General features: G+C 39.9%; 1 protein-coding gene across 3 annotated transcripts in view; it reads right to left on the bottom strand.

The window, feature by feature from the left end:
• GckIII (Germinal centre kinase III) overlaps positions 1-15,356 on the bottom strand; it is a 107,289-nt gene that overhangs the window by 12,472 nt on the left and 79,461 nt on the right. For all 3 annotated transcript variants that reach the window (XR_016293007.1, XM_014352861.3, XM_089591779.1), the window contains exon 2: positions 7,432-7,656. Coding sequence is in view for 2 of the 3 variants with exons in the window: in XM_014352861.3 (XP_014208347.2) it covers positions 7,432-7,656 (225 nt within the window). In the remaining variant the exon portion in view is untranslated. The remainder of the gene's footprint in view (positions 1-7,431; positions 7,657-15,356) is intronic.

The following is a 15,356-nucleotide window of genomic DNA, read 5'->3' as shown; positions in this document are numbered from 1 at the left end:
TAACAGATAATAAGGAATGGCAAGAAATAAAAGGGAAGGATGGAAATTTATCAGGAATCGTCTGGAACAATCTGAAGGTGTATACGTAATTACTGTGCACTGGAGTGCAACAGATTCTGTTTTATCCACGTGGCACTGCTGCTGTTTTAATGGCCTTTTTTTTTATACTTAGAGTCAAAAATTTTTAAAACTTTTCAAACTTCCAACAAAGTTTCGCCGTGACTCGGAGAAGATGCTTTTCAATAACGAGTTTGTTTAATTCTGTGTCTTGAAACTTGGGGACCGAAACTTTGGCGATTCTCAAACTTATTTTCTGGACAGCACTATTAAAAGTACGTAAAACGTCTGTCGTTTAGTGTTATTTTTTAGTTGAAATAAATTATTTTCAATTTAAATTCCGAAATGTATACTCGTCCCTCGGAAAGCATTAATTTTTTGGTATCTATCTTTATTCTTCAATGATTTGATACCATTTTTGTAAAGTTTGTTTTCACAAAAACAATTTTCTTGGAGCCAAGAAAAGAATATACTAGAATAGTACCAAGTACATATTTTTATATTATCTTGAAAAAAGACAACATTTTATGATGTCAAGAGTATTTTCTTTTATTGGTAATAAATGTTTTTTATTTTATTTTTTTTTTTTGTAAGTATAAAAATATAAAATCTTGTTTGAAGGGATTATTAAATTGGAAATTTTCTTTCAGTATACATTACACTTCAGGGGGGCCCTTCACTTGACATCTTGAAATCCACGTACTTGCTCGGGCCCCACGGAAGCGACCACAAATTTATGTTCGCCCGCAATTTTCCGGGACTCGCATCGTCGTTTTATTCCCCCGATCCACCAACTCGATTTTCCGCGCCTAGGGTAATCAAGTTTCCAACGCCCCGATGATGGGACTAACGAAATAACGCCACGGAGGAGGAGGAGAAAAAAAAATGAAAACACCACGCCTTTCGATCGATGACAGTAATCTCATGCAGTTTACTCGAAGCAATGGCTGGAAATATTTCCACTGCAGGGAATCGGTGTTGATGTTACAAGTAAAATCGATCAAGGCCTTTTTATCCTGGCGCGTATATTTATTTATAAACCATCCAAGAACTGTCTTTACTTGCCCGACGTGTTTCATTTGTGCTAGAAAATTACAAACAAATGGATCACGTAACCCTTGTGCTTAATATTTTTTTAATAAACATTATACATTTATGGCACAGTAAAATTCATCGATCCGTTGATTCGTGGCCCACGTATGGAGTAATTGCTGTTTTTTCAATATTACCAATTATTAAATGACGCAAGCTCGATGAGCTTATTTTTCAAGTATTTCGTACAACCCTTTGTTGCACATTATTTTATTTATTTTTTGATACTCGAAAATACAGTGCAAAGTTTAATTTTTCATAAAGTTTTCAACAAAAATTAAAAAAAAACAAAGAAATTTGTCGAGTACCGTTTATTTTATTGTAACAGACCCTTTTTTTTTCTCCGATACTTGTTTTCCTTTTACGAGATATTAACATTCCCAAGTTTGCTTTGCTGTGGAAAGAAAGAAAAAAAATATACACCCACCATTCAAAGGCAAGGTTTATTAAACGCGATGGCGACATACATTCGTAAACAAACGACATCCTCCTGAATCATCGTCACAACATCATCCTCACGCAAACAGAGTATGCGAGCCAAAAAAAAAAAAAACTCGATCGTTTACATTTTGCGGTGGGTATACAAGTGTTATTACTTATTCATGCAAACCCACGTAGAGGTTTGAGATCCCATGCAGGGATACGACCCAACGAAAAAGTACAAAAAAGAAAAAAAAGGACCGAAGTTCGTTCAACCCACCGAGAGTCGTTGAATCGATCCCTAGCTTTCGTGCTGCCTTCTCCACTCCAATTATACGGCACCCCCCCCCCCCCTCACTGACGTCAAACAACCCACTATAATGACGCACTTGAGGAACCACACGCGTATTTTCCGTCGAATCAAATGAAAAGTGTACCCAATATACCTATACGTGTCCCAAGAAAGCCTACAAATTTAAAGCCTGCACGCGGAAGCTAAGTAATTAGAAAGACGAGGAAGCGAGCTTTTTTTTCCTTCGCCGGTAAAGAGACAAAGAGATAGAGGGAGAAGGAGGATGCGGCAAGGTCGTCCGGGGACCTTGAACTTTCCGCTATATGGTTGATGGCCTCACAGCGAGGGAGAGAAAGGCTGCTACTGTTTTTTTATGACCAAACATCGAGCATCTCCGAACTGTTTACCTTCTACGTGTTTTGGGAGAAAAAGAGAGCTTGCAGAGCTTTTTCCATTGCGTTCCCCGTGTTGCGGGCGCGCTTTAGTTCAATAAATAAACGAAGCGCGCTAAACTGTGGGGTAGCTACGTGTGTATAGGTGTGCAGAAAAAAAAAGTTGTGCGCTTGGGTTTATTCGATTGGCCTCGAGAAAAGTGCACGCAATTGCCGATTGAAATCAAATCCCATTGTCTTTGTCATAGCCCCTTCCTCCTCTTTTTTTTTTTTTAACGGCACTTGTATCCTTTTTTCTTTTAAAAAAGTTTCAGGTACTTGCGCTTAAGGATACTTTGATGTAAAAGAGCGTAGTTGAGAATGAAATTGAAAAATAAGAACAACTTTCTTACACGGGCAACCGATGACGTGAAATTATCAAACCATAAAAACAACTTTTCACGCCGAACATCGATGGATTCAAGCAACTTTTTGCCAGACTATTGTAGTATAACGTAGGTATAATCAATCAATTAGCACATCCATCCATCCATGCCCTCCGGCATCGATCCAGACGAACAACAGACTCACGGTCCAGCGCCTCTTTATATCCCTGCACAACGTCAGAAGCAAAATATCCCCCCCCCCCAAAAAAAAGACCCCCAAATAAAAACACAACAAAACGGCGACAAAAATAGCCATTTCCAAGTTCATGCATAATGAATGCACCTGCTCTCAACGGCACTTTCTTTTTTTTTTAATTTTGCCTCTCTTCTCCTCCGGTTGGCTGGCATATACGACAGAGAGCAAATACGCCGGGCAAAAACTATCGTGGGAGCTGCACTGACCCTGGCAGTGATGGACGACGCTGCCGTATTAATCCCCGCCTCCCTCGCGTCACACCCGTACATATACGTACACATTTTGCCAACAAAAGCTGCGACGTCGCGCAAAAAACAACCCGGGTGTTTTTCCCTTTGCCGTACGCGTTTTTAAATGTCGATAAAGCGAGCGCCGAGGAGCTGGATACGTATACAGGGAGGACCTGTTTTTTTTTTTCCCCTGTGGTGGTAAGCTCCGGTGAAAGGAAATTTTGCGTTGGACATCGCGATGCTTTTCTTTGCACGAGCTGTACAAAGAGGGGAGGGGGGTGGGATGAGAGAAAAGTGCCGAGTAATTGATGTATTATACACGTACGTATACGGCTCGTTTTTTCCTCCCTCCCTCCTTCGCGTGTCCCGGGAGATATTTCGATTTACGCGGCCATACTTATGTATATAATATACGCTGCTACCGGCGTCGCTGCTTTGAATTTCAAATGTATACCGTCTGGCCCTTCAACGCGTTGGGCCATTGTTGTTTTTTGTTTTGCTTTTGTTTCGATTTCCATCTATATATTTATACACACGAGGGTACATTGTTCATGAAAAAAACAATGTTTTCCAACCAGTAATGGCGATAAAAAATTCATTAATTCGTCGTATATACAAATTACATTTTACATAAAATTAATCATTTTCATTGGCAATCGGAATTAACGTCAATCTAACGATGATCCCTTTCCTATATTCTACTAAAAAGAGTACGGTGCGTTGATAATTAAATGACACTTGTGCGTGTCAATGGCCAACTTTATATTGTTTCCCTTTTCTTTTATAATTGCATCGATTTTGATACGATGTATAAATATTTATTTTAAATTCCCTTATGATTCTCCTGATGGGAGTAAGAAGAGACATCAGTGGCATAAAGTTAATACGTATAAGGTACGGGCCGTGCAACGCCCTAGGGACCTTGAAGTTGATTATGGAAGGTGAAAGCATCAGCAGCACAGTAGCACGAAACAATAAGCGGTGGTCAGCTTCCTTGGAAATGTTAAGAAACGCGCGGTTGTGCACGATGTGGAACGCGTACTGGGTGTATTTGCACTCAAAGTATTGTTGGAGTGTAATATCTGGACACCTTTAAGATGAAACCAAAAACGGGTTATTATTGGTGCCTGATGCAGTGTAGACCTTAACATAATAATACAGGACGAGGGAGATCTGCGATGAAAAGCTCGTAGATTTTACCTTTCAACAAAAGCCTTGAAATCCACATCCTCGGCGTATATGTTTTAACTCACCCTCGAAAGTGAAAGAAAAGTGCATCTTTTCCTACGATCACCACCAAAAGTATATAATGTATAACCTTATGGTACACGAAATGACCCTCCCACATACATAAATCGAGGAGGGGGGAACAAAGCAGCTACGATGATTTTTCAAAACAGTCTGCCCACACGCGATGAATTATCGATCGGTGATGATGATCGAGCGACACGTTTTTCACGGCTGATGAGCAATCGTTGAATGCTAATCGGCTCGACTTTCTATTCCCTTGGGCCTCCCGATGCGTGTACACCCTCGGCCGTAGTCGTATACCAAAAATAGAAGAGGAGGAGGAGGAGGAAAGAGGTGAGAGCTCGAAGAAAGGCTTGGGAAACGGAGAGTCGGTGTGTCCCTGGTGTAGGTGCGCCCCGGCAAGAGAACCCATAAGTCGCAGCGACTCTTGTATAATACGTATAATTACACTCTCGGGTGGAGGGAAAAGAAAGAAATTCATCATTGCGGATGCACACGGCATCGGGGTGACATCATGAGTAGGCGTGCGTGGGTTGATCCCTCACAGAGACTCCTATGAATACACGTTTCGTCACTGTTTCACGCGATTGCATTGTTTTCCCTACACCTCTTTTGGGAGCATCACAATTTACCCAGTGTCTATCCAATGTGCACATATAGGTACATTTGACTGCGGAGCTGGAATAGCGAGGCGCAGGAAACAAGTGATACATCTATATTTTGTATGGGATTATGAGTCCCTCCCTCGCTGTTACGGAGGAGCGAAACTCGATTAGCCGGATTTGAATACGGTCGTTGTCGCATGGGTATCGTCTTTCCATCATCGGGTGTCCCTCCATTTCTCTCTCCTACGTGTATAGGGTAGCGTCGAGGGGACATTGCAAACAGCACCGGAGAGTGCGGGCGCTCGGAAGTCGTTTAGCCCTTTGGAATTGGAAAATAATTCGTCCCCCGAGCGGACATTTGTGCAGCCGTGGCTACGTGTCTCGATCGTTTGTACGCGATACGTGCAGGGATCGAATGTTTAAGAAATAACAAATAAACCGAGAATGGCTCTTCGATTATCAATTTTTAAATGCTGATCATCAAAATACTCGGGTAAATGATTAATGGGCGCTTTGCAAGAGACTCGATTTTTTTTTATTCGCGAGATATACGTGAACCACGCTTCCTTATAATTTTTTTCCTCGATTCAAGATAACAAAGACAAAAATGAAGTACAAAAAAATCCCACGTCACCGAGACGTCGTTCCTCGTGCGCGACTGAACAAAAAATACAGCCACTGCACCATGGATGAAAAAAGAAACCGTCAAATAAAAATTCCCGATCTGTAGAGAAACAGTGTGTCGCCCAACACCAACAATCGAAGCGCGCGTCCCATTGACAATGCGTGTAGTCATTATACACCGAAAGCGCCTCGAAAAGAAAGGAGGGCACCCATTACACATTTTATTCCGGTCGCACAAAAGGCTCTGCTACAATAAAAATACGAGAAAAAAAAGAGAATACAGCGCTAAAAAAAAAAAGGAAAAAAAGAAAGAAACTTTAGGGAGGCGATGGGGGAAAACGGGCAGCTCCGTGTATACGCCCATAGCATGAAACATTGTTCTCCACTCTGTGTACAGGTACTGTCACACCATAGGTATATATACATTACTCGTGCAAACAGCGCAAAGGAGAGAAGAGACAACGAGGAGCGCAATGCATGTATCAAAAAAAAGTTTTTTTTGTTTTTTTTTCGCGAAGCCAGTGTATATACTTACATAACCCAGTCATACGAGATTCATCATCACCCACGTGCTTTGTCGGGGGCGTCGAGAGAGCGAATTACAGTGATTCGCCGCCACCACCGCGTCCGCAAAAGGGCCGCAAAGCACCGAGGCGTGGTCATCCATGTAACAACGCATTATATTATGCGTCGCGCTCGGCCGGCCATTAAGCATCGCCTCCTTTATTTTTCCTTAAACTGCTATCCGTCGAAATAAAAGAGAAGAGCACGCGCGTGTATCTTGATATGCAAGGCGACCGGAAACCTTGTCCCGGATCCAAATCACCAGTATGTATTACACTGTCAACCACATGGCTTGGACAGGCGCTGCGCATAAATCGCACACACGTGTATAGGATTAAATTTTCTATACATTACAGACCGCTCAATTAATTCCGCGCACGGATTTGGTATACCGAATGTAATATGTATCGCGTGCACGCGCGCGACTTTACTCGTACATATAGCTTCCTCTCCTCTGGCTCATCTAAGCGGATGTGCGCTCGGATCTAGGTTGGCTCTTTGAACAATCCGTCCTGTACAATGATATATATATAATATATGTTCGATGATGGACGCATACTTATAGTCTTGAGACTATCGATCAACGCATCAATCGGAAATATTTCGTCAATATATACATAGACTAGTGTCACTAGTTTTATTAACATCGTAAAATGATTGTCGCATTAAAAAGCCAAGTTATAAAAATGTATCGGTTCGCGGGCAATGTGTACCTGTTAAAGTGAACATCGATAAAATTAACAACCATTTAACGATTGATTTTACGACTCTGACATACCTATACTCAATGTGGTTGATCATCTATACCTACAGTTATACTTTGTACCCAAGATGAATCATACTTAATCGTGTATACGTAAAAAAAAAAACATTTTGAACGAGAGCCGAGGCAAAGAAAGGATCAATCGGCGAAAAAAATTCAATCTCCGCAACAACGCGTGACTCACGAGCAGCAGAGCACTACCGAGCGTGTAATATATATATACATACAAAGTCCGTCAAAGAAATCTCTCGCAACACGCGATGTATCTTTGTCCCTCCTTCCCTCGTTTTGTATATATATATACACACACGCGCGGTTGTGTAATCAAGGATCCGACCCAATTATTTGCACTCGTACTGCTCAAGCATCATAAATAGAGAGGGAGGGAGAAAAGGGGGGGAAAAAAACTTTCTCTCGTTATTTCTATATAATGTACACGGTATAATATACACGCGGAAGGCAAGAGGATAAAAGGACGTAGTTTGGCGCGTAAGTGTAAAAATCGAGGTAAAAATCTCACCTTGAGGTAGGATCCATAGTACTTGGTGACGAAGGGACTGTCGCACTGCGACAGAACCATGATCTCCTGTTGTATGTCCTCGATCTCATCCTCGGCTTCCTCGAGGTCGATGATCTTTATGGCGACGACCTGTTGGCTGCGGTTGTCGATGCCCTTGAACACCTCGCCGAAGCTACCTTTGCCGATCCTCTCCTGTTTCGTGAATATCAGCTCGGGGTCCACCTTCTGGAATCATTGCAGGTACGACATTCGGTCAATACTCGAGCATTACATTGTTTCATCTATATTGTTTATCATTTTATCGTCATTTATAATTGTATATTCATTATTATATATATACACGATGGGTTTGTCGTGCTGCGTGTGATTGGCTAAATACGTAAATCCATTTTTTACGGTCATTGCTATGATGATCCACTACAATGGAGTACAACTACATCAGTATGTCCTCTCAAAAGTCAAGGGATAAATAATGTATGGTGTCTAAAATTTATAAAAAAAAAAGGAGGTCGTATAAAAAACGTACCAAACCTATGTGTATTTCATCATAATCGTAGAGTCAACATTGAAAATTACTCACATTAAGGGCAACAAAAAATACATACAATTCAGAAACCTGTATATTTTTCCCTGTTCATGTATAGTCCATAAAAAAAGAAAAAAAATTTATACACTAAAAAACCTAATAATAACAACGATGATACATGGTAACAAGGAGGTGCGAAGCGCGTCCAACGTAATTATTGATATTAAAACGGTAAATGTTCGCTATATGAAAAAGAGAATGTTCTTTTCATTACATGCATTATACAAGAGTGTGATTTTATGACGTGAAAAAAAAAAAAAAAAAAAAAAAAAAATGATTCATCACGATAATCACGCGGAAATTCTACAAATTAAATCGTCACGTTCGGTCACAACTGAACGACTTCACGTAACGAGTCTTCTCCTCTATACTAATTCGTTTTTTTTTCCATATACCAATACAGCAACAGGTATACATAATTGTGTACACAGGCCAGTAAACTTTCCATACGGGTCATACATACGTGTGTGCGTTGAAAAGCCGGATACTAAAAGTTCTTTGTTGTTGCAGTACCTATATAGGTACTGCTGCCGCATGACACACCTTGGCTTTCTATATACGTACTTACGCACCCGTATGTTGTATACATGTGCATGTATACGTTGAACGAAAAATCGCAAGTGTCTTTGTGCAGACGTTTATGAAAAATTAATGTCTTAGCCAATACGTGTATATGTGCGTATGATATACGATCAGCCAGACGAATCGATGCGGCATGAATCATATAGTTTACAAACATTTTCTAGTTGCGTAAGCAGTACGGGATTGCGCACGTGATGAATTTTTACGCACTGATTCATCGGGTTCGTTTTTTTTTCTTTTCTTTTCTTTTTTTTTTTTAGCTAGCAAAAAGAAAAGGGTAAAAATGTGATTCCTATAAAAATAAATGACAATGAGTACCGAGGGCGGTAGAGTAAATCGTCGTGTAGTAAACCTAAAATTAGAGTAGCGCCGTCGTCGGCTGCTCGACCGCAAGTGCGTGTATTGCGTGTATGTACGAGTGTATACGGCACAACTGTAGACATATAGTGCATGCACATACACGGGTAATTCCATTGGAGAGCATTCATTTACTCCATCATATTATATATGGCACTGAATGCAATCGATATGCATATACGACTTCGGGTCTGACCATATTTTGTTTATACTACTGTACATGATGAATTAGAAAAATCGTATTGAATAAAAATAGTGTGACGCTTGATTTCACTCATAAATGGAGTTTGAGAACCAATTTTTTTCCTCTCTGACTTCGGGAGAATTTAGTTTTTTTTTTTATTATCTGTGGTTTTCTTTAGCAGAGGCTGATTAGAGATTTAAAAAATGTTCACACCTTCGTTTCGCTGTAGAAGCGCGCAAAAAAAAAACTTCAAAATTATACTTGTCTTGTTTAAAATTCAAGTGGATTTTTGTATTTATTATCCCTCCTGAGTAAACTTACAATTTTTTTAGACTGGGTATTAAAAAAAATTAATGTTGGGAACACAAGTTCCGACAATCAGTTCCAAACTCAGGTGATTTTGATCATAAATTGGACATAAATTGACGGACCTAAGACCTGAACTGTGGCCACATTGAATTTTTCATGTGACAGTTGTTCATTTGCTTCAAAAAGTCTCGTTTAAAAGAGATTTTCATCAAAATTCAATTGATTCAATAAAAAGAAGTCATCTTTCCTTAAATTTTTCATAAAGAAAAAAAAAAAAAAAAAAAAAAACAAGATAGTAACCTAAACGACAAAATGGCCCAAACCATTCTAACTTTTTCATTATAACCACACGTGGTACAACTTTTCGTGTAATCTCTCATATATGTGTACACGTAGATAGCCGCAGGCATCACGCAACAAGAGAAGTAACACATAGAGTGCACGAAAAAAAAAAGGAAATCGTTCGTTCACCCTGGCCTGATGCTGATACACAACCTCCTCCTCCTCCTCCGTCCACTCATCAGACGTACTGTATATATAATTATACCCGCGTACTACATTTGCCTTCTGAGACTTAATACCGGGCTCCGCTCTCGTCCTTGCCTCTTCCTCCTCCCTGGATTAATACATGCAGTTATGTACAAGGGGCACATGCATATATATACCTATACACACGGGAGGAACGTCAGAGATATGCCGTTCGCCTTGGCTCGATTTTCTCTCTCGCATTCGCTCTCCATCTGTACAACACATAATAATAACAATAATAATAATAATAATAATATGTATACACGTGTGTGTACCAACTAACGGATGCTCCCGATGACGTCACGCGCGACAGGCCAATTAAGCGCACGAATATTACATCGTATACGGGTGCAGGGGACCGACTCCTGATATTGTACGTGTACACATATAGATATACACTACGGGGCGGATCGATTCGCGACAAAAATAAATGCTCATGGTTTCGAGCACCCACTGCGTTAATTTTACCGTAAGCCCCCCCCGCTCTCCTTTTTTTTCTTCGTCTTTTTCGTGCGACGACAGGGTTAAGCCGTGCGTCTTTTTAACTTGTGGACTCTGGTACAAGTTTTCAGGGACGAGTCGAATTTACTGTATACATTTACGCTCTGTGTGACAGCGTTACGTCGCAAGGGGCTATTTTTTCGTGCAACGAAAATTTTACGTCTCGTAATGATACGACGTGCATCGCAACCGGAGATTCATGGCTGCTCTACTCTAGATGATGCATCGTATGATCTTGCGATCCGCCACACGTGAATTATACCTGTATGTATGTGTACGTACACAAGCGCATACATTCATCAAGATGAACAAACGCGAGCTCGTAAATTACCACCACTTGATTGTCTTTTATGTATATATACGTACAGTATATGCCATTTTGTGACGTGTACGCGAGGCTGCACAGTTTCGCCTCATCTTTGTCTGAAAGTTTTATTACTTAGACAAGTTGGTATACCCTGATGTATGATTAACTCCGTGTACTGTTTCAAAAAGTAAAGCCGATCCAAGCAATAGATCATTGCCTTTGGTGCATTATAACAAGGACACCCAATTTCCAATTAAAACCACCTTTTCCCGTACCCGCGTCAAGGAGAAAAAAAAAAAAAGGAAAAACTTCGAAGACCACACCTGCAGTTTCAAAGCAAAAAGAGCGATTTGTTAAAAAAGTTTAATAATCCAAGCGGGAGAATGTAACCGGGGCTCGATGCACTCGCTTCGGCCCCTCCTCTCTTACCTCACCCGTGACGACAATAACAACAAAAGATTAATTTCGCCGCGTCAAAAGCTACCACGAGTCGTATATGTGTGCACTGTATAACCCACGCCTAAGCTCTGTTCTTCGTTTTCTTCTCTCCCATCCGCATATATTAATGAAAGACCGTAAACCAGCCGATGTATGTATATATCATAATATATACGTCGCAAAGCAAAGATCGCGCGCGGCGATTGAATGCACGGGGATGATAATCGGCTTTCACCCGGCGATTCCCCCATTTCTCTCTCTCTCTCTCTCCGGTACATTATATATCTGCGAGGCATAGATTAAATCCCCGATGTGTATATGTATACATACCCTGGATATCCATCCCGTTTCATTACGACGAAGAGGGTTTACGATGTATATCTATAGTCTAGCGCAATATTCGCTCTTTTATTTTCTTTTTTTTTCTTTTTTTTTTTTTTTTTTCACGCGTCCCGGCTGTGCGCGCGATTATTGTTGTTATAGCGCGTCGCGGTGTGTTGTGCGAGCCGGTGATGGAAACGGCGGCAGGAAATTGGCGCTGCAGGAAATTTCGCAAGCGCTAAAATTGCGCGGGGCCAAGTGTTTAATGCTATACTCGGAAAAATCACCGGTTGCGTGTCGTTGTCGTCGCGCCTGGAGGGCTGATCTTTTTTTTTTTGTTTTTTTTTTTTTATTTATAGCACGCGATGGGTATATTATACATGTTGGAGCTGGAAATTTAAGGTAATATATACGATGCAGATACTGCGTTGCGTGCGTGTGTGCGGCTTTTTCATTTGGTTGCGGGTGCATTTGTTTCGCAATGTTTACCAAACAGGGGAGATCAGTTGCCACAGAGTATATGGGACCACTGGTAGTTAACGCATGAGGTTTTAAAAAAAAATTAATCAGTGGGTTTTTTTTGACGCGTGCTGATTCGTAAACGAAATTTACATACCACTGAAATTTTGGACAATTTTAGTTTCAACAAACGACTAATTCTAGTGTTTTTTTAAATTTGTAAAAAATAAACAATACAATGTTATGCATTAGGTATGGAAGCAATGGGCATATTTTTGCCGTTAATTTGTAAATGCGATATTTGTCACTTTGGTTTATGTATCACACTTTCTCCTTTCCATGAGGTTGTTTGATCATTTTAATCCTATAGCAGTTGGATTGTGCCTATATGTAACGGTAAAAAAAATTATTTTATTTATTCATTTGTGTGTGCTTAATAATTGTATATAAAACTTTAAATGATTTTTTTTCCGATTTTTATTAGTTAAATAACTTGGGTTACTCTGGAAAGTTTTTTAAATGTTTTGAGCGTAAAAAGTGAAGTGTGATCGTTTACACGAGTATGTAAGTTTTGACAGCTTTTTTTACATCTTTTTTTTTCCAAAAATGTATCGTTCAAGAAGTGCAAAACAAGATCTGTAGCATCAAAACAAAGTGAAAAACCGTAAAACTTGTTGTTTTTTGTTAGTATATTTTTCTACAAAGAAAAGCGCAAAATTCATAGGAAACGAGTGGTCTAGTCCATCGATGTAAAAAATTTTGTTTTGCGAAGCTGTGCACCTTATCATTATTAACCTGAAATAGATAAGAATACAAGAGTTTCCATGTTTTACGAGATGACTGGAAGTACCATTGGTAAAAAGACAAAAAAATAACATTACACTATTAAAAAAACAAAAAAACAAAAAACAAAGAGCTGTCTGCAGTTTGGAGACACACACCTAATACTCGTTTTTCCAAAAAATAAAACAAAAAAAAAGCTCCCACGCAAACGAACGAAAGACCATGGTGTAGCAATCGTTAGAGTTGTAGCTGGCTCGACGTCGCGGAGCTATAGCAACGAAATTCCCCGACCTGTCCTCAAACTCCCTCTCGGCCCATCACCCATCCCACGTTGTACACATATGTGTGGGAGCGTCGACGTGTGTGCACACACGATTTCCACTCACCTCGTTGTCCAAACAGAGGTGAGCTTCGCTTCAAAAGCGTCCTGCACCACCAGCACCACCCGCATCCTCACCATCGAATTCTCGAGAGAGGCGTATACTGGCGCACTCGAAGCGCGAGTCCGGATCCCGTAATGCCCACTAAAAGCCTTTCCTCGGTCCCAACTTCGTCCAGACGGTAGCCAAACAATCTCGTACTCCACCGGCTCGCTTGTACTTGTACCACAGAGCCCCGCGCCTCTTTCGCGTTTGCTCGCCTGCCGTCGTTGTGCACGAGAGTGAAAAAAAAGAGTACAAGTGGTAAAGAGAGGGATAGAGATTCCGAGCAAATTACAATTAGCGTATACGTGAAAAGGTACACCTACCTTCTATGCTTGGACACGTTGGAAGGAAAAAAGGTTAAAAGAGGTGAGGTCATGGAGTAGCCAAGGGATAACCGTACAACTGTTATTGTCGTGGGGGGGAGGGTAGTTTGCGCTATGCAAGTGTAGTTGTACCTTTCCGACACTTTCTTACGTCTGCACGTACTGCAGTGAGAAAGGGAATGCGGCAATATGCATTTTGTATATGAATTACTGGCAAGCAACACGCCCAAAATAATAACTGTACAAAGGATTGCAAAAAATTGTTCAAGTAAATAAAAAATAGTATGTGTTGCTGGATACTAATTTGAGCATCACTATACATCTATGCGTGAAACTGGGACGAGTTTGCCAATAGTACAATAATGTGCCACACTCGTAGATTTGAAAAAAAAAAAAAATTTCAAAATGCAGTTAGCGTATAGATTCGAAAAAAGGTCGAGCCATTATAAGTTTGTATTTTTCGGAAGAGGAGAATAGTACGCAAGATGATGCAAGCGACGTAATAATGTTTTGCATTACTCGCGAGATTTAGATGACGACATATAGGTGTATCTCCCCTTCGTTGGCACAAATTACTGTTTTGACGCGTTTATGACTGTTGTGCCGCTCGTTTGCGAAAGGAGAACTTGTGGGGGCCCGCGATAATGGGCCATTCCGTCGCGGAAGAAACAAATTAGAGACGATATTACCACTTTGGAAGTGCACTCCGAGTTTGTAACCCAGCTGGTGTACGTGTAGATCCAATGGATGGCTGTCGAGGATTAATTTGCAATTTTTGGGTGATATTGATCGCTCGGACGGGCAAAAAAAAATGTTGAAAGTTTTTAACACTTTGTCGTAAAAGTATATGTATTTTTTATGTACAATTAGTAACGGGAGAAAACAAACAATCTTGCGTCCTCCGCCCAATTTCTTTACAATTCGATCAATAGTTACATTATTATTTATCATTTAAATTATTTTTCAACAAGTGAAGAAAAGTGCATTTTATGACGTAATTTGGATAAACAACTAAATATAATTGTTAATGAAAATACCAATAAATTGACGATTAAATTTAATTATCAACTGAAAAACATATTCAATGAAATTACGTTCAATACTTGATTTAAAAAATTTTCATTAAAAATTTAATTTTGTTCCGAATCTGCAATTTCAAATACAAAAATACAATAAAAAGCAAAAGTTTCCAAGGTTTCCGTCGAAATATCTCTTGGCACTTCCTGTGCTAAAGAGCCAAGGGGTGGAAAACTTGTGCACGAAAACCAGAGAGATCGTGACCAGCTGTTGCTCGACAAAATGTCAATTAAAATCAAGATGGGTTGAAATGTGGGTCGAGAGCATATACGGCGCACGTGTTGGCCACGGTTGTATTGGTACTTTATTTATTGTACGCGTGCATCGAGACGAATCTAATTAATTGATGGTAAATAATAGTTGTACTATATATGAGCATCGAACAATGATAATGATGATACGTATTGTGTTTTTGTTTTCCTATTGTTACATACCCATTACTTTACCATTTGAATGACATTTTGGCATTATGCGATTAAGAACGTCCAGTACATGTGGTTTGGCGAGTTACAAGTAACAAAGTAAATGTGAAAATTGAAAGGGGTTGTCAAGGATATTGGCTTATTCTTTACTTTATTCATGGACCATAAAAATAATCAATTTGTAAATCAATTCGGTTCATCAAAAACTTATTTTTATCATTATTATGTATACATCAATTGTGATTACAAATTTCAAAAAAAAAAAAAAGCTCGATTTGGTCAAATATAATATAATCTATCCTTAAATGGCAAAAATTTAACTG

The sequence above is a fragment of the Copidosoma floridanum genome, unplaced genomic scaffold (genome assembly GCF_036245765.1).
Source record: "Copidosoma floridanum isolate Cflo_tuat_1 unplaced genomic scaffold, Cflo_Japanese_pri ptg000013l, whole genome shotgun sequence".
Taxonomy (NCBI): domain Eukaryota; kingdom Metazoa; phylum Arthropoda; class Insecta; order Hymenoptera; family Encyrtidae; genus Copidosoma; species Copidosoma floridanum.
The sequence above is the reverse complement of the archived record's forward strand: the minus strand, read 5'-3'. Positions and strand labels throughout refer to the sequence as shown.